We start from the raw sequence: 20,964 nt of genomic DNA, 5'->3' as shown, positions 1-20,964 counted from the left end.
CCATGTCTGCACCAAAGTAACATGCACTCTGGCAACATTCAGTATATTTTATTTAGATCTTGCACCGTTGGGTTTTGTAAAAGGCTATAATTAGCCTTTTTGTACAGGCAAACTGTTTGGCTTGTTGTTTTTTTTACCTGAGAAAGCGGGCTCTAGGTACTGATGAATCTGCTCTAATTCTTTTTTTAAAGTCTTATTCTGCATGTCTGACTCCATGAAGATTTTACTTTAAATGTAAAGCAAGTTAACAAAACAGTATCACCTTCCTTACTTCAGAAATCAGCCAGACCAACTAATAGCAAGATAGGAAGTTAAAACTTTATGAACATTGAGCTGGACTGTTACTAGCTACCTACAAAAAGAGGTGCAGGACATCCCCAATAGCCACAGGCAGCACACTGTCTTATTTGTTCTCAGATATCTCTGGGGCATTCAGGTTTACAGCAAGAAAACCCTAATTATCAAAGCAAGTGACAGACATGAAGAACTGTAAAAGGCTGCAGAAACACTTGAAGAGCTGTTTCCAGCCATCTGCTGCATATAAATTCTCAAACTAGTTCCAGTGAGACCAAAAATGTGTAGCCAAGTGTCCAACCCTCTCTATCTGTATTCTGTTGAAGATTATAGAGTATGGGACACCTCCACCAAAAAGAGGAGATTCTAAGAGGCTAGCGTAATAAGCGGGGGAAGGGGAAGAATAAAACCAAAAAAAGTGGAGGGGACAAGTGCACTTTTGTGTGGATTTATGTGTAAATACACACAAGGTTGGCACCCAGTGTTGCCAACCTTACATGCAGTAGTATTCATTGTGAGTACTCTACTGGCTTCCATTTAATTTCCAGAACACTAATGAGTGCAGGAACAGAATCCTGCCTTTAATGATTAAGCATATGTGTAACAATTATAGATGTAAACACAGATGGACTTTGTTATTTAATTTTTATGCCTAATGTCTTCAGCCAGACATCACAAAGGGACTTAAATGTTTTCCCTAGATTTTGCATGAGACAAAACAGAATGAGAATTCTTTCATATGATTTATTTTTGGCACAATCCTAAATGTAACCATCAATATGCCAGTATCTTGAAAGTAGCTTTGATTTTACACAATTTGTCCAGTGAAAAGTATACATGTGAACCCATCCAGGTCAATTAAGATTATACTGAGCGCACTTTCATTAAAATTGATTAAACGTTAGTTAGCAACGGCTAACTTCTTCCACTGATCTCAACTATGCAAGAAACTCGCTGAAGGTCCAAACCAGTTATTGTTGCTTCTAAGCTGCTGCTAACCTGATGGTGAAAGCCTTGCTCGGCTGTAAATAATTTGCAGGAAATGTTTAACTTTTTCAGCACTTGGTACAACACAGTACTGTAGCATAGTTTCAAGCAGTCACACTGAGCTTAAATGGGAGCAACAAGTTTATCTTCAATCAGACTGAGCCAAAGAGCTCTGATTTCAAGGCAAGGCACACTAAGCAAAAGAAAATAATGACCTCTTTTCTTTTCCCACTGCCTTCCTCCTTTTCTCTTAGTCAGAACTCAGAACACCTTGTATGACCTGCCACATCTCCTCATCACCCCACCCTGGTTTACAGGAGTTTAGCAATATCCTGTGTTTGAAGACAGGGTTTTTCTACTATCACAACCTTAAAACTGTCACGTGCCACCAGTGCAGGTAGGCAGATCATTCAATAGGCCTCCAAATCTCCCATCAACCAATCTGTGCTTCAATGCAGAATGACTTAAGTAACTTAAACCACTGTTCTTTTATTAAATTAAAGTGACCATTCAGCTATTCTTGGCATGTGCACTTGAAGGAATTGTCCACAGCAAGCAGAAAGATATAATTGCCCAGGGCCATGTGAGAGAAGCTCATAAAATCCTTGTTGTCAGTTAGCATGCATTCAGTCAGTTCTTTATTGCAGCTGGCCAGCTGGAGAAGTGATGACCTAGAACCTAGGTTCTAGATGCTTCCTATTTGCTCAGCATTGCGATGACATGAGCAAACGGTGGAACAATCTGCCTGTGTTGTATATTGGCACGCTGCGTGCTTTGTGTCCTAAAGGTTTTTAGGGAAGGGTTGCCTTAAAATATCTAAAATTTGTCATTTTTGTAAACTTGGGGACTGAGCGTTAATATCTGCAAGCAAAGGCATGCATTTCAAAAGGTCAAACAAAGGGAAATGTGTGCGTAGTGATCACAGTGTTGTATTTTAAAACATTAGATGACTTCTACAAAGGCTCATCATAAGATACTACTGAAATTAAGGGGATAAAAATAATGATATTTTTAAAATCAAATTTATTTAAATTAAAAAGTTATTTAAATAATCAAAAAAGTCATTTTAAATGAAATCCACCCTACTGAACATCAACTAAATTTCCTGATATAAGTTCTATAATAGTATAAGCCCATGTTTACACTGCATCCCACAGAACAGTCACCTGCAAAACAGCTATTGACAGATGCATATGGCTTCAATTGGTGCTTACATGAAAGAGTAATGAGTAGGGGGACAATTTCCATGACATGTCATTTCCCCCCCTGCAATCTATGTTTGAGCTTATGGGTATGTTTGAGCATGTTTATGAGTAATCTAGTCAGAAAGGCCAGGTTACTCATAAACATGTTTGAACTTGCTTATAGATTCAAATGTAGGTTACAAGGAAACTGTGAAATTTCATAGAAATTCTCCCCCTAGTAATGGGTATACTACTAGATGATGCTTCACACCACATGCTGAAACTCCACCCAATATTGGAAACAGGACCAAAAATCGAAATATAGTATCTGCTGGGTTTCTCTTAGGTCTGGGGGCAGGGCTAGAGCTGAACATCTGTCTTGGAAGAGACTGGGCTACTGTACAAGTCAGAAAAAGCAATCTTTTTTAGAATGGAAAGTGTGCGGCACCTAGCCCGACCCCAAAGCAGCAATGCTGTTGGATGTAGGACCTCAATACTTGAAACAGTTCTGAGTAGTCAAATTATCCATGCTTCCTTACCAAAGACACAATAAATTATTTACAAAGATCTGGCATTAGGTCAAAGAAGGCAACAAATTAAAAACATGACCTGCTGTTAGTGAAATTACCTGTTCTTCCCAAAGGAGGAACTCCAGTGGACAATACTGGTGGAGTGAGGGGATATGATACCCTAACAAATGACAACCTGGTGATTTTGATTTTTCTTCCATGTTGTTTTGAATTTTGTACTTGGAGAAGGTTTTTTCTTTTTTTCTTTTTTCTTTCTTTCTTTTTAATATTACAACTTCCAGAACCTACTGGCCATGGTAGGTCCGGGGAGTTGTGTGATCCAAAACATAACTTCTCCATAATCTGGTTAGGAAGGAGAAGAATCATCTCATTCTGATTCTGTTTCTCTGATATACAAGTGACTGAAGAGCTCTTCGTTAACAACAACAACAACAAATCACACACACTGACTACAGAGTTCAGGATTTGATCCTGGCGGACGTCGCAGTATTTGTGCTTCTACATTCTGTAATACCAGCATTTGGTTGCATGAGGTTCCGCCATGCACAGGTTTATTTTGTTCTCAATCAAACCAGTGATCTCCCATGCAAGTTCTGTTCCACTCAAGGCTACAGTTCCAGCACCATTCAAATCTGCACTGAGGTCGAGGACACTTCATGTGCATGCACCCACCTGGAGTAAAACACAAACAAAACCAAGAAATCACAAGTGAGAGACAATTTCTTAGCAAAAGTGTAAAAACAAATGTAAAAAACCAGGACAATCTGAAAAACAATTAGTATGACATCAATAAATGTGCACTTACTGTGTTATGATTTCAGTTTTGTTTACTTCATCAGCAGGCTCATTCTGTGATTTCCAGTAGCATTAATTTTGTTCATATATTCCGTATCTATGTTTCAACCAAGGTTGATTTTATACATTTATTGCTTAGAGGCATGGAAAATTATAATTTTGCCATTTCTTTATTAGTCTCAAATAAAGATGTAATGTTTTAATCATACATAATCCAACATGTTTCGTACCAAAAGATTGAGTTTCTAGAAGGTTAATGTAATTCTTCCATTAATTCACAGCGCACACAGTTGGAACCTACATCTGCAGAATCTTGAACTGTAACTCCAAAGTATTGGGGACAATTGCCTAATCAAATGTTACTCCAAGGTAAACATACTCAATGAAAGTTATGCAAGTGTTGAATTACCAAATTCCCATTGACTTAATGGGTTTATTCTATGTAGGGTTAACAACTGGATTTAGGTCAAGAATTCTGATTCCAAGTGAGGACAACAAACCAGACTCCTAAGCTAAGCCAGAGAGAAATACTGATAACCCAACTCGTATTATGTTGTTTTAGCTTCTAAGCAACATTGTTGTTGGGAAATGCAGTGACTACAAGCGTTGGATATTGGTCCCTAAACTCACCATCCTTTTCTACAGGAACACGGCAGCGAGGGCATGGTTTGGTTGTTCTTTTGATTGTCTCTTTGGATGCCTCTTCCCATCGAGCCTGAAGGGCTGCATGCTCATCAACTTCATATCCCTGAAAAGAGAAAAGAAGCTGTGAACAGAACGTAGTGAAATGCAGAAGCAATGTGAGTGACGGCTGTTTCTTCCACCTTGATCCTGTGCAAAAGCTAAAAATATGTAAAGGTGAGAATCATGTTCCCACATCGTCAGACATGTCCTTAAATGTGTTTTACATTCCTGTGTTTAAGAAGCGTATTCCAAACAATACTGAGCACCAACTGATTAATGTCCAATATATCAAATGATGCATTATGACAAGCTCAGAGTCAGGGGCAACTTGTCCAAATGAGGTTCTTTCTTTTCTGGGAAAATCCTAAACAGAGTTTCACTGATATATCTGTTACATACTGTTTTTTTTTTAAATCTTAAAGTGTTTTTAAGAATTTCGTTGTATGATATACTGTGTATATACTTACAATGACAATAAATTATATTATTATTAAAACAAAGGAAAACTTCAATTTTCCTTCACTCCTCCCATTCCATATTGTGGGATGATCCATCCCTCACATCATCTTTCTTCGGTACCTTAAATTTATTGCCTCCTGTTTTGCCTATGTCAGATAACTAAACTTCACTCTTTCCTCCCGATCTCCTTTAAGGAATAATTGATATGGCTTTCAGAATCTAAAGGGACAATGTGGCCAGAACTGGACAAAGCACTGAAGCATAGTTTAGTGCAAGGGGAAAGAAGCCCAGGCTCTTGCATTCCTTTCTTCGCCCTTCTTTTTTAGCCATGCCTGCAGAACCAGAAGTATTTTTTCTATGCTCTAGTCACAACATTATCTGAAAGAGTAGGAAAAAGCATACCATTGGATTCTGGCCAATATCACAAATTTCTGCATATGCCTATATTATAGGCTTTGGGTACACTCATGGGGGAACCACTACAAAACTAGATTGCCATATCAGATAAGGTTCTCTGTTTACAGCAGAATCACCTCTCCCTCCTCCCACTTCTGGAGGTAGAATTCTTCTTTTTCGCACAATGGGGAAAGGGCTCTGAGGGTCATAAATGGCCTTGGGAGCATCATGGGCTGACATAGGCCCGTGTTAATTTCCTTATTCACTTCCTCTTCTTCTGTTTGTTCTGTTTTTTTTTTCCTGACAGTGTCATTTTATTATGCCAAATTATGCTCTTAACAACAACAGAAGAAGCAGCAGAAACCATTTGCACCACTTCTGTTTTTGTCGGAAACCTTTGCATTGCATAATATCCTAGGAAAGCCCATTAAGTCAGCTCCCCGCCCCCCTTTCACACAGAGGCAGTTTATTTCTAGGCATTTCTGGTACTACATTTTGGGTAAACTCCTCACAAAATCCCACACTGAAAACACATTCTTAAGTTATGGCTACCAGCTGCACAATGCTGGATAATTACAGAAAGCCATCACCTACACAGAGATGCCTTGCCTTCTCAACCATATATTCCAGGCTGCAAAACGGCAAACACAACAGATGAGACAGCTGTTGTTCAGCAAGCAGGAAGCACATTTTGAACACTAATGAGAACTATTCATGATATTTTTGCCACCTTCTGGAGGTGATAAGAACTGCATCAGGATCCCACCAGATTAAAATCAAGGAAAAGGTCCCACCACCCCCAAGAAAATCAGTAAGTCCAAAAGGAACTGCAAAAAATTGCTAAAACTATAATGTGGAAAGAAAGAACTAAACACATCTTAAATTCGATGGAACCTTGGTCACACAAAGAACTGGGTTTCCTAGAAGTCACTAACAGGTTATGGAGTCCAGCTGACCAAAGCAAAGTGAACCTAAGAAAATTGGGTTTTTGCACAAACACAGTCCTTTGTGATTGGGGGGGGGGGACTGAAAAATTCGCACCTATGCCAGTGTCCTCTATGCCCCAAAACTTCTGGTATGAGACTTGATACTAGCTGCCCAAATGTTCTTGGTGTTACCTGTTACTGGGCAGGAAAGTACTTGGAAGAACTACTTCAGAGTCATGGGCAAACTTAGCTCAGACCCATTTTATATACAGAGTCCTTGTCCACCTTTACCTCCAATAGACTTAAGAAATGTTCAAAGAAAAAAAAATATCTAATTTTATTCTAGATCAGGGGTGTCCAACCTTTCACCTTCCTTGCCCCACATTAGAAGATGAAAATTTGGTTTGGGCCGCACATACATTTGGTTTGGGCCACATGGGGGGCAGCCCTAGCCGTCCTCCGCAGCCCCACTCCAAGCGCGCTTACCGGCAGCTGCAATCTCAGACAGCAGAGGCTGCCAGCTTCGACTCCGGCGGCTTTATGGGGCCAGGAGGGGGTCCACCTATTGACGGGGATGGCGCAATGCAGTCATGCAGCCCCCTGTCCCCTCCTCTCCCATTCCTTCCTTCCTTCCCTCTCTCCCCCTCTACTGTTGTGACATGCTCCGGCCACATTCCGGCTGCAAGCGCCGGCAATGTAACTTGAAACTTTGGAATTTCTTTAAAAATAAAAAATTGCACTGGGCCACATTATGAGCTGACCTGGACTGCATGCGGCCCTCGAGCCGCGGGTTGGACAAGCCTGTTCTAGATGGTTGAATTCTAAATGGATATATACATATGTAAGGGTGTGTAGGACTGCAGTATTTGTAGTTTGATTGAAATAGATTTGCAATCTATAATAGAGAGCAAGCCCACTTCTTTTTTTCCCTTTAATCAAAGTCAAAACCTATGGGGCCAAAGTTTGTCTTCATGAAGTTGCTTGCCGAGCCAGAGGACTTGTAAAAACTCTAAGGGGTAGAAGATGGTGGGTGCCATACACCTTTTCTTTCCACTACAAAATCAGGTGTGATAGTACCCAACTTTATTTATTTATTTATTTATTTATTTATTTATTTATTTATTTATTTATTTATTTATTTATAATTCAACACTGTGCATCGATTACAGGCACTTAAGGTGTGAATGGCAGCCCATCTAGGAGAAGGAAAACTTCAATTTCAAATCTCCACTGCCTTGTGGCTATATCCACTCATGGAAAAGGCTTCAGGAGTTAACTTAGAGGCAAAATCCGGAGCGGGAGTCCCAAAGGCAGTTCATGTTGTTCTGCCAACTCCTGCGACGTTGCTGGAACCAGTTGTATTGGCTCTTGCTTTTCCATTGGACCATTTCAGCAACGTGGAGAGGGGGGATTTGCTGCTTGGGTAACAGCCTATCCTCTGTACTACTTTACCCAGGCTTCATGCTCTGGAGAGGACACTTCTCGGTACAGAGCATGTTACCATAGTCTCTCGAGACTGAAGGATGCCTATGGAAGGTATGATCACATTGGGAAGTAGATTGCATTTTGGATTGCTTGTGAAGCACATGTGATCTATCTTCCAGCAATCAGACAACATATGGGGAATTTCCTGACCCCAATCCATGCCCAAGCTGGATCTTTTTGGTCCAGCTGCAGGACTACTACTCTCTGGGATTGGGATGCAGCAACTCCTCGGCAGATGGAAAGGGTTGCTTTAAGGGAGATCACTTCCCCAAAGCAACCTTTTCTGGTGTGATTGGATGTGTGCCTTTTGCACTGTCTGATTGCACCCTTAGAGTTTTTGCAAGACAGGAGCATGGGTACCAAACTGGATGATCCATAGGGTCCCTTCTAGTTGTGCAGTTCTAAAATAATGATGATGATAATGTAGTTGACTCTACTTATAGTCACCCTGCATTCTGTTCCATCATATCCAGAGAGCACCAGCTGCAACATTTTAGATACTTCTACAAATAATTAAAAAAATGATTACATCCCTTCAACATGCCATTGAAAAGGGCAGGATATTTGGCAACACATAGATGGCTCAAGTTTCAGTAAGCACTTGATAGATGTTATTTCCTACCGTATTTGTGTCTTACATTAGATCCTGCCATTCCTGGCGTGCACCTGGCTTGTCTCCTCTTCATTTCTTTCTCGTAAAAATTCTTGTGGGGTAGGTTAGACTAAAAAGGTATGGCTGGCCCACAGTTTGAGGTAGCAGGTGACTTGCGCAGTCTCAATATCCCCAAAGCAGGCTGGTGGGTCTCACATGGAGTACACAAGTCAACAAGAAATACATGAAAGGAATGTTCAAGGAACTGAGCCAATGCCAGCAACACATGAGTTAGTAAACATGGCAGTTAAAGGTCATTCAAAAGAGGGGTCCAGGAACAGAACCAAAGTCATAATAGAGAAAGCTGTACCAATCCAGTCATCTGTTCAAGTGTGGGAAACCAGAGGTCCAGACTTAGCATTTGGATACATCGCTCCCAACAGCTCATGCTGGTGGGGCTCATCTTTTTACTTAAATGTTGCCAATTCTCTACTCACAGTGCAACTGCACTGTATTAGAAGCTACCAACAGCAGACCTTCACGGATGATATTCCTCACAGTCAAGAAACCTCTGGCTGCAATTTTGTGTTCCTTCCATTCTGCTTCGCCTCTTTAGGTGTCTTTACTCTCAGAGACAGCTCTCCTTTGCCACTGGGTACCTTTCCTCTGAAGAATGTGGACCCTCTACTGTCCTCCCTAAGGAAGGTTCCCTGGCTCCTCCTGAAGCCTGATCTTCCATGGGTCCTGAGAGTTATCCACTTTTTCAGGCCTCTTTGTCCCCATCTGATGAAGATTTCTTTAGCAGCTATGACAACTGATAAATTTCATGGACAACCAGGAATTTGCATCATTTCCTAAGGTCTAAATCCTCTGAGGTCTCCTAAGACCTAGACCAAGGGGCTAGATTTCACATTGGCTCTCAATATGACATGGATATCACCTACAGTAAAATATTTCCATCCACAAATAAATAGTAAAAAAGGCCAGGTGCTATACAGACTGTTCAAAATAAGTACAATTTCATATATATATATATTAAAAAAATTAAGACCCATTTACAGATTGCAAACAAAACAAAACAAAACGCCCACCTATGAAACTACTGTATTTTCTAACCACTTGGCTGGCTTCAAGAAGTATGACAGTCCTCAAGAAGCTTTTCTTTTGTGACATACTGCCACCACGTGGCAAAATATCAAGAATACATGAAGAGTTTCCTAGAATAACTGAGAACACCGTCACTGAAGAATCAAATGCATTGTCTCACTGAATGTGTATACAGCACATCAATTTCAGCTCCACTGCTCTGTTCTAAAAAGTCATACAAACTGAAAAGAATATACAAGATGACTACCAATTCTTAACTAAGTGGGATACTAAAATATTATGTAAAGCCCAAGTCGACAAAGGAAATTTGAATACAGTATGTGCTTATCGTCCTTTGCATGCACCTGCCAGGGATCCAGATATGCATATAAAATTCTTGTTCACTGCCAGATTATGGTGGCCCATCAAGGCTTCTTTGAACTACTCTGGATGCATTTCAATAGGCTCAGGGGTGCACATAAAAACACTAAGTCATATATAGAGTCCACATTTCAGAGTCCACATTTCAGCCACCCCAAGTAGACGTTGTCTAGAGGGGCGGGGTAAAAATCAAATAAATAAATAAATAAATAAATAAATAAATAAATAAATAAATAAATAAATAAATAAATGCAACTTTGCATATTCATATAATCCAAGATAAATCTAAATCATATATAGTGTATGTACAATGAATTTTTGTTTGGAAATGCTAGTATAGATGAAACTGTCTAGAATAATCTGTAGAAGCCAAAGCTATCAAATGATACCACTCTCATTTAATCCAAATAAATCAGTAACAACAACAGTGTTCTGTTCTGTATCTCCCATCCATGTATTTTTAGGGCATCCAGTAAACACAACATGCTACTGTTGTGTCAGGATTCTTTGGGTCCTAGGCAACTACTCATTTAGGGTCCAAAGAGATCCTTTGTCTGAGACGTAAACTATCATGCACCTTGATGTCTTAATCAAACAGAATATAGAATACTCAAAACATTAGGTACTAATAGAAGGGTTTGTACTGGGGGGGGACCTGTGCCTCTCCCACATACAGTATTGCTGAACTCTAATCCCCATAATCCCAGGCCAGAAGTAAATCAGAAGTAAATGCTGACACTGTATACATAAAAGTGGTATCTATATCCCAGATACAGTTCTAGACAATAGCTATCATGGCTTTTCAAGTAAGGATAGTCAAGAACTAAGCCCATTTTGGGAATGTAATGCATGTACATCCAAGTTACAGAAGAACATATTCACATGAGGCCCAGTGCAAAATGCAACAACTGCAACAATGGCAAGCTGGCCTCCTGAGTCGCCAATGCAAGCACTGGGCTGTTTCACTTTGCAATTTAAGGGTGTTTAGCTTAGAGGTCAGGGTCCATCCATTAAGAGAATAAAATTATAGAACAGATTGTCTGAAACATGTATGATATAGATAATAATTCCCAAGTGTCTGTATTAATACAGTAGTTTCCAAATACTGTACTTTAAGACATGAACCCATGAACATGACAGACAGCAGAAATCTTGTTCATCAATGTGCCCTGAAAGCTTCCTCTGATCAGTCTACTGAGATTTGATCAATTTTCTCTCCCTGTCGTTTCCACTTGTGTTGATTCTGTTGCATTTGGAGCCTTTCTACACTCTACTTCTGGTTGAGCTAAGGTCTATTATGTGTGTGTTCGTCCTGCCTTTACTTACAGTTTTCATGGAACAGAGCTATCAGGTTCTGATTTAACCCTGTATGGGCCTTCTTTATTGTTATTTTTTTCAGAAACTAGGATCAGAGCAACACAAGGTGTCCTATACAACACTACCTGTACCTTGTTAATGCTACCCCTTGTTTCACCACTCCTCATTGTTCCAATTCCTGGTCCCTTCCATTCATCAGTTACGACCTCCTTCCTCTACCACTTGTCTTATCCAAATGCCTTGCTCTGAGGCTTCTTCAGAGCACTTTTATGTATACAGTAGGGTGTCCATATAAACTGCTTGTGTTGCCAAAGCGCAGATAATCTGCACAGCCAATCTTCTCACATTGCGTTTGAGGAAGAAACCCTCAGAACGTAGCATTCAGAGCTTGAGGAACTGGATGCCAGTCATTTCTCTAGAGTGTGGCACTGCCATACCAAGAAAGTAGCCCTACCAATACCTTCCTCTAGAGAAATTAAACATCTTCCCCCTCTTGTCCTGAAGCTCCTATGTGTACTAAGTAATCCATTTCATCTTCTGGAACCCAAAGAGGCTGCAGGACAGCAGTAGGAAGTCTTTAATTTTTGAAAATTGCCACTGGTAAATTCACCCCAGTGTTGTCGATTTTTGGTAATTAAAGATTTTCCCCTCCCATCTCACTACTCCTATGGGTTCGGTTCCTGATGATAAAAGGGATTACTTGGAACTTGCTGGGGGCCTTGTGATGTGGAGGGGGATATGTTTTATTTCCAAAAATATAGTCTTGGCTGATGATGTCTTAGCTTGTGATGCAGAACCTACATGAACAGAATTTCAGTCATAGACTTTATTTTCTCTGAAAGCTTTGTATCTTTTCTGTAAATCTTTTTATTCTTTTCAGTAAACTCTACAATTTTAGAGATATTTTGCACAAAGGGGATGAGAATATGTGCATCATGACTCTTAAGGGCATATCTGCACATATCCTATTCTCCAACAAAAGAAAGGAAACCTTTCTGAAGAGAAGGGATCAAACTGTTCCACATTCCAACAACACCCACAGGCCATGAGATCAAGGATACAAAATCAGAACAACTGATTACAGAAAGAGATTTGCTGCAGCAAAGATGCCAGAAGCTGCTGTGGGGGAAGGGATGGCTGATAAAAGTTCAAAGGAGGAGTTCACAGGAAATCCAGGGCTACCTCTTGGGTATCTCATCTCCCCAACATGGGCTCTACTCTTGAACAAATATTTCAGCCACTGAGCCAGTGACAAATTCTAAGTCAGAGAATTCCTGTACATACCAAAGCCAGGCTAAACATTTAGAATGTCTGTGACCTCCTCATCCTCATTCCCACCCCCACCCCTACTTGCTTAGGACAGAAACAGAGAGACATAGTTGGCCCGCAACATGTACTTTGCCACCTCCAGCAGAGGTGTGAGATAGGTTGGCAGTGCAGAGCCCGCCAAGTTCAGAAGGGGAATCCACATGGTGGGTGAACAGACTCTTCAACCCACCTGGTTTCGATTTGGTGGCAACTTCCAAAGCAGTCAAACGTTTCCCATATACACCAAAACCAGGCCTAGGACTGCGCATAGGCGCCTTCCTTTTTGTCTCCTCCCCACTTTTCTGGGAAGTAAACAGAGGGAAGTGAGGCTGCCTGTAATTCTTGCTTTTCAAAATCAGATGTCTTCATCAGAGGGTAAAGTTGGGTGGACAGCCTCTAGAGGCTGCGGCAGGGAGAATTTTGTAGACATCAGTGCTTCTCTTCAAATATTTCTTCAATGTGATAAGGTAACATAAATGAGGCACCAGTATAAGATCCAACTTTTTTCTAAACTGTTGAAATAAAATTTAAAGTAACTTACCTTCTCTTTACAAAAAAAATTAAGTCAGGGGAATAGCTCCATTTACAGTGGTGCCTCAACTTACGACCATAATCCATACCAGAAGACGGACGTAACTCGAAATGGGCTAACTCAAAGGACCATTTCCCACAGGAATGCACTGAAATGCAATGAATCCATTCTAGCTGAAGAAAAAAATTACACACACACATACACACACAATCACTGCAAGACTCATTGGAAACACGATGAATCCCTTCCGGCCGAAGCAGGAGGAAAGAAAAGCAATCAAGCATGCAAGATCCATTGGAAATGCACAGAAAACAAATGGAGCAGATCAGAAATGCACAGAGAATAAAGGGGGCAGGTAGGAAATGCAAAGAAAACAAAGGAAAAAGCAAGGGAAGTATTCAGGACCCATCAGAAATGGGGAAAAAAAACAAAAAGCAACCAAACCCCCAAGACCCATCAGAAATGGGGGGAAGCCAAAAACAATCTCCCAAGACCAACTGGAAATGGGAGAAACCCCCCCAAAGCAACCAAACCCCCCAAGACCCATCGGAAATGGGGGGAAAAGCCAAAAACAAGCAACCTCCCAAGACCCACTGGAAATGGGGGGAAACCCCCCCAAAGCAACCAAGCCCCCCAAGCCCCATCAAAAATGGGGGGGCAACAAACAAAGCAACCCCCAAGACCCATCGGAAATGGGGAAGGAAACCAACCAACCAACAAACCCCCCAAGTCCCATCAGAAATGGGAAAAAACACTGCAAAAAGCAACAACCCCCCAAGACCCGTCAGAAATGGGGGGAACAAAAAAAAACCCAAGACCCATCACAGCACAGAAGCATAACCCCCCAGCTCTAAATCACGCTGCAAAAACACCCAGGACAGTTTTTTAAAAGCAGAAAACAGCACCTTACCTTACCAGGCAGCCCGAAGCCTCCCTGCAAACACATACACATGCTCACTCAGAAGCAGAAGCAAGGCAGTCCCAAGCCTCCTCCGATGCACACTCTCTAACTGCTGGGGTGAAAGAGCTACAAAGAAGCAGCCTCCTCGCCACCTACAGTTAGAAATTTGAATTTACCGCCTTTTTTCCCTGCCTTTTTCTGTTCGTAAGTGGAAGCTCTGGTCGCAACTAGAAGCAAAATTTGCGGTTGGAGCTGGTCGTAACTTGAAATGGTCATAAGTAGGGACATTCGTAATTCGAGGCACCACTGTATTTCTAACTGTTACTGTCAAACTCTGACAATGAGTCCCCTTTATATTCAGGCTACTAGAGCAAAGCTGGTCAAAATGTGGCTGGCAGGTGGGAGCTTCAAGCCTCCAAAGTCCAGGAATGGGCACATGTGCCTGGGCAACCTTCAGAGGCTGCTCTAAATTCAGCAACTGAGGAGAAGTTCCTATACCTTGCCACTATGTATTGTTTCCCCCCCCCCCCCCAGGTTAATATAGCAGTTTTTGTAACCATAGATCTTGGGAAGGAAATATTTCTGATTCTAGAATCATCCGAATCTTTTCCCACTGTGGAATTTCTTGTTTCCTTCCAATGGAATTCATGGAATGCCATCTCCCTGCCCTTCATTTGAAGGAACGTTGCTATAATTGCTTGTATTCTAAATTACGTGTCCCCAAATGTTTCTCAAACTGGGTCAAACCTCAAAATCTCTGTTTTTAGTTGGATGCTATCAATGTGGAGTTGCATACCTTTTGAGCTATGGCTCCTTGAGTTTGGCAAAAAGTGAGACATTCCCCTTCATGGTATTCTTCTTTACATTCACGACAGAACACGAACTGGAAAAGAAGAAATAAACATCAGGGACACGTCTGTGATACTATAATCACAGAGGGCTGCACAGCAGCTGAACTGTCATCTTTCTCATTTGGTGCTAATCTGAAGCTCACTTCAAGAAAGCGGTGGACTAATGCACAGAACCTCGATTGTCCAAGTCCCTAGGCACCAAGACAGGCCTCTTATATCCCACCAGGACTGCAAGCTTCTGAGGAGGTCCACTTAGGAAACCTTTGAAAGTACAGCAATTATTGGCTGAAAATATCCTTGGGTTGTAAAATCCAATGTAATTCCTAGAGGCTAAACTGTTGTTAAAAGCTGGGCGCTTCCTGGTCAGTTGGAGATTCTAAATTAAATCTGCCTAATGTAAAAGCAGGCTAGTTCGTGCTCTCCAGAAGCTTTGAACCATAATACCCACAATCCCCAAACTGGTTTGCCGGCTGGGGCTGATAGTAATATGAATCTTAAAGCATCTGACTAGTATCAGGCTGCCTACTCTGGATCTAGTGAAACACTGAACTATAACATTTCCATGATAATCACAATCATTCCTGAGAAATTATACCAATGCATCACACCTGTTCAGTTTCCTTACTTTAGAATTAAGAAACCTGTTTTGACAGGTGTCAGCAATAATCTTTAAACTATCATTTCCCAATTACACTCAAAGTCTTTGTTAGCAAGAAGAAAGTCAATAATGTAAAATGAGTGTTGTTGTTTTTTTTAAAACATCCATCTGGAGCTGCACTGTCTTGACCCATCTTTGAAATGCTGAAGCTTTTCTCAACTGTTAGCTACACTGACAAGGCAAGCTGATAAACCACTCTGGCTTTTTTGATACAGAGAAGCTTGTGCATATAATGAATAGACATATTGGCAGTACTTGACATTAAAATGTTTACCTGTCTCTAGTCTCATCTTTGGAATTCCATTTTGCACTCTGTCATGCTTCTATTGTCACTTTAACTACCACAGGAAATCACAACTCACAGAAACGCTGCTTATGCAGAATGCAACAGGACAACAGAATCACTCCACACTGAATCATTCTTTGCACAGAGACAAGGGAGACTGAGAATCGAGGTGTCGGAAAGATGCATATCAATACAATACCAGCTTTTATTCTTTCTTGAGAAGTTGAGTTTAGGATGTAAATTTCCTGGAGCCTATGAGATCAGTTTAAACTGCACAGACGAGGAAAATAAAGGAGACAAAACACACCCCACCCCAACCCTGCCCTTGTCCATCTAGGAGTAGCTAAGGAGATAGGTTTATGTCAAATGTGTTATGAAGCTACAGTGACCGAATGCTGGATGGACATCTTAAAACAAGGTAGTATTCAATGAGGGGTTCAGCCAAGAACAATGAGTGGTGTAAGTAGTAAAGTAAGAAAAGGGACCAGGACAACTTTTATCTAATTTAACATCTTATTTAGAGCTACTACCCGATTAACCCAACTAGTATAATAGTGAATCATTTCCATCAATAGCTTTCCATTCAATGTGCTTCCAGGAGACAAACTTTGCCTATGAATCAACTATATCTTTCTCAGTGTGGGCCTCTTCAGTCTCCCGAACACTGGTTAAATACCCACACTAGGTCAAGTACCTTCCCCATCTTTGCATCAAGGAATCATGCAACATCTCCATGACTCAGCCCAGATGCCTGTGTCCACATTCACCCCATCCCTTGATCTTCTGGATCAGCAGATGGCCTGTAACATGTCTACTATACAAAAGCCATTTTGAAGGCAAAGATGTGATTAAGGAAATTGCCAAACTTGGTATATACCCATCTGAATATAGAAAGGAGGATGAGTCAAAAAAGCTATGCAAATTCATTGTGGACTAGAACGTGATCTTACACTGAATGTTAAATGTATTCTTGCAAATTTTGCTGTAATAGACTTCAGAAGAGTGACATGTACAATAACTAACAGATGGCAGTAGCAACAGAGCAGGTGAGGGCCCTTCTGGTGACAGCAGCTGTGCATAACTGTAGCAGCAGGGCAATAGCAGGGCTGCACACCTCACATGCCACCAGAACACAAAGAAGAGAATTGGCCACTTCTAAGAGGGCTTTCACAGCTCCACTCAGTACAGGCTGGCTAGTTCTTAATGGGTGGACTGGTCATTTTCAATAATGCTGGCTTTTAAAAGCAGGCAGGAGGTACAGAGCAGCACAGTGATGTGAGGGCCCTCCTAGAGGCAGTGGTGGCAATGGCTGATTCTCCCATGCTTGAGGGATTCGTCTCACCAGAGCTAATGAATGCAGAAGCTGGTCCTGTTTCATTTCTCTTACAGCACTAATAAACGAGCAATGATAAGATGGGAAGAGTGAACAAAGTTCATCCAAATGGCGCTAGGGCTTGCTGAATCGCTTCTCACTCAACTTGGTAACCAACTGAAACACTGCTCTCAAGCTTTCTCTTGGCTCATTACCTAACCATCTCACTTATTCTGTGCCTTCCAGCTTGAGTGGTTTCCTACTTTCTGCAACAGCAAGCACATGCCTTAGTCCCCTTCGCTTTCACAGTCCTTCATAGGTGAGTTTTTCCAGCTCATCAAGCATCCCCAATAAGCTGTCTACTTTGAATCTGCTAATGATGCTAGTCCTGATTGCCTTGCTCATTAAGATTTCAAGGAAGCCCATTCACTGTTGGTCTAATTTAATGTCTTCTTGTGTAAGAAAATGTACCATCCTGTGTCTTTCAGGTCTTTGATTTTTTAAGTCTCAATATAATCAAAAGTATTTTTTTAAAAAAAACTATCTATTTATAGAGGGGATGAAACACAATTAAAAAAAACTTAAATCAGATTTTTAAAATTATTTTCAAAATGCTTTTTAAAAACATCTCCACACATTGATAATTTTAATTTAATATGTATTACAGCTCAAAGAGCTCAATATGCAGCAGGGAATATGCATTCTAATATATTATGGAACAAAGTGTAATGAAATAGAACAAAACCAAACCAGAAGTATTGTGGCATATTGACGACTTACAAATTGAAATTGGGGTGAGCTTGGTGGATTACAGGCCACTTCCTGAGACACAGAGAGTGAAGTATTTAATTACAGAATTTTATACAATTGTACATTGTGTGAGTATAGATACAGTTAAGATGAATATAGGCAGAGAAGGTGAAATGGTAAAGTGTCAATAACATTAACACAAATAATGAACTTTTAAGAGTGCAAATGGCATAAACATCTCACCATAACTAGAGTGATTAACTATGACGGGCTATGCTCACCTAATAGGCAGGTAACTATTACTCACAGAACTATAAATCAACAAGTCTAATACAAGGGTACTAGACCTTTATTTCACTCTGTGTGACAGAGTGGATGTACTGTCTGTCTCAGTTTGGGATGGGTGAGAAATTAAGTGGGATTAGTTCGCACTCTGACGCAAATTTGAGTCAGAATGAGGGTGTGATCACATAGGGAAATAGATCGTATGCTGGCCTGCTTGTGGAGCAGTCTGGTGCAATCCGTTTCCCAGTAATCACGTAGCATATGGGGAAATGCACTCCAGTCCAGCCCTGGTCTGTGCCCAAGCTAGACTCTTTTAGTCCAGCTGTATGGCTACTATTTTGGGGGGGGGGGGGGTTCCGACTGGAACCATTCCTCAAAAAAAGGAAGATTTTTTTTAAAGGAGAGATTGCTCCATGCAAAGCAGCCCTTTCTGTTCCAGTCAGACATATGCCATTCCCACCCTGAGTCTGGTGGATGAAAATAGAACTTTGACAAAATCAAGCTTGACATATTTCTGCACCTCTTGTCTCCTGCCTCAAATATTGGAGTTAGAGTATGCTGAGTGATTTCCAGTGGGGTTGAATATGCTCTCTGCAAAGCATGGTCATTGTAAAAAAACCTACTGGGAGAAAGAGTTCCAAAGAATAATCTGAGGTATAGCATCGTCGTCGTTTAGTCGTTTAGTCATGTCCGACTCTTTGTGACCCCATTGACCAGAGCACGCCAGGCCCTCCTATCTTCCACTGCCTCCCGGAGTTCTGTCAATTTCATGTTGGTTGCTTCGCAGACACTGTCCAGCCATCTCATCCTCTGTGGTCCCCTTCTCCTCTTGCCGTCACACTTTCCTAACATCAAGGTCTTTTCCAAGGAGTCTTCTCTTCTCATGAGATGGCCATAGTACTGGAGCCTTCAGCTTCGGGATCTGTCCTTCCAGTGAGCACTCAGGGTTAATTTCCTTTAGAATTTATAGGTTTGTTCTCCTTGCAGTCCAGGGGACTCTCAAGAGCCTCCTCCAGGACCACAGTTCAAAGGCATCAATTCTTCAGGGGTCTGCTTTCTTTATGGTCCACCTCTCACTTCCATACATCACGACAGGAAAAACCATAGCTTTGACTATTCGGACTTTTGTTGGCAAGGTGATGTATCTGCTTTTTAAGATGCTGTCAAGGTTTGTCATCGCTTCCCTCCCCAGAATCAGGCGTCTTTTAATTTCATGGCTGCTGTCTCCATCTGCAGTGATCATGGAGCCCAAGAAAGTAAAATCTGTCACTGCCTCCATATCCTCCCCTTCTATTTCCCAGGAGGTGATGGGACCAGTGGCCATGATCTTAGTTTTTTTGATGTTGAGTTTCAGGCCGTTTTTTGCACTCTCCTCTTTCACACTCATTACAAGGTTCTTTAATTCCTCCTCACTTTCTGCCATAAGAGTGGTATCATCTGCATATCTGAGATTGTTGATATTTCTTCCGGCAATCTTAATTCCGGCTTGGGATTCCTCCAGTCCAGCCTTCCGCATGATGTATTCTGCATATACGTAAGTTAAATAAGCAGGGGGACAATATACAGCCTTGTCGTACTCCTTTCCCAATATTGAACCAATCAGTTGTTCCATATCCAGTTCTAACTGTTGCTTCCTGTCCCACATATAGGTTTCTCAGGAGATGGATAAGGTGGTCAGGCACTCCCATTTCTTTAAGGGCTTGCCATAGTTTGCTGTGGTCCACACAGTCAAAGGCTTTTGCGTAGTCAATGAAGCAGAGGAAGATATTTTTCTGGAACTCTCTGGCTTTCTCCATAATCCAGCGCATGTTAGCAATTTGGTCTCGAGTTCCTCTTCCCCTTCGGAATCCAGCTTGTACTTCTGGGAGTTCTTGGTCCACATACTGCTGAAGCCTACCTTGTAGGCATAGCATAGATTGGATTAAAGGCAAGAATGTGGGACTTCAGAATTATTCTCAAAAGTTAATTTCAAAACTCAACACCGTAAGGATTTTAAAAGTATGATTCAAAATAATCAAAAAGGGGTCTTAAATCATTACCAGGTACAAACTGCCACCAAACACCACTGTCCCTTTATCTTAGAACCTTGCATGAATGTTTTCCCATGTAGCCACTGTATTCTGACTGTCTGATGAAGTAGACATGTTCCATGAAAGCTTACATTAAAATGTAGTAGTTTGTCTTTAAGGTCCCACAATGTCTTTTTTTTTTGCTTTTTTTTTTTTTTTGCTTTTGTTTTGTGATTCTTGCTGCAGTGCCTTAAAAATACCTGAAAATAAGATAGGGTCTTACATTAATCTTTGCTCCAGAAAATGCATTAGGGCTTTTTTTCAGGGGATATTTTATTTTTTTCATGTACAGCAATCTACATTTATTCAAATACAGTCATGCCATCTTCTGGTTGCTGCACAATGGTGGAGGGCAGGGTTTCATACTGTTCACCCTTGTCAAACACACACCTGGAATCTTGAAGGGAATGTAGCTTGGGAGATAACTTCCACTCACCCACCCACCCCAAAATCAAGATCTTCCAAAGCTGCTTTTTATTTAAAAAGAAAAATCACAAAGGCTTATTAGTCATATATAGCAGTGATCCCCAACCTTGGGCCTCCAGATGTTCTTGGACTAAAACTCACAGAAGCCTTCACCACCACCTCTGCTGGCCAGGATTTCTGGGAGCTGAAATGCAAGAACATCTGGAGGCCCAAGGTTGGGGACCACTGATATATAGCATGTAAACTAGAGTTCCAATATCACCTATATTGTTGGGCTTCCCACTACCACAATTTTTAGAGGTACTACCTGGTATTCATTTGGGCCATCATCTGGGCTGGACTGAAAGTTTTCATTTTTAAAAAGTCTCTAGTCCTCTAGAACCAAACGCAGAAGGCAAAATGTGGAGTCAATACATTGGACTACTATTTGTGAGAAACAAGACTTCTAGTGTTATTAGCCAAAGAGTGAA

At 41.2% G+C, this 20,964-nt stretch overlaps 1 protein-coding gene across 4 annotated transcripts in view; it reads right to left on the bottom strand.

Annotated features, from left to right (window-relative positions):
- Positions 1-1,024: 1,024 nt before the first annotated feature.
- The window catches only part of PRKN (parkin RBR E3 ubiquitin protein ligase), a 982,733-nt gene continuing 962,793 nt past the window's right edge, over positions 1,025-20,964 (bottom strand). For 3 of the 4 annotated variants that reach the window (XM_078383207.1, XM_078383208.1, XM_072994446.2), the window contains 3 exons: positions 14,654-14,740; positions 4,421-4,538; positions 1,025-3,667 (listed from right to left, as the gene is read on the bottom strand). In XM_078383207.1, the coding sequence (XP_078239333.1) occupies positions 3,558-3,667; positions 4,421-4,538; positions 14,654-14,740 (315 nt within the window). In that variant the 3' untranslated portion in view covers positions 1,025-3,557. The remainder of the gene's footprint in view (positions 3,668-4,420; positions 4,539-14,653; positions 14,741-20,964) is intronic. The other variant, XM_072994451.2, reaches the window with a different exon arrangement.

The sequence above is a fragment of the Pogona vitticeps genome, chromosome 1, assembly GCF_051106095.1.
Source record: "Pogona vitticeps strain Pit_001003342236 chromosome 1, PviZW2.1, whole genome shotgun sequence".
In the NCBI taxonomy this organism is placed as follows: domain Eukaryota; kingdom Metazoa; phylum Chordata; class Lepidosauria; order Squamata; family Agamidae; genus Pogona; species Pogona vitticeps.
This window is presented reverse-complemented; position numbering and strand designations above follow the sequence as displayed.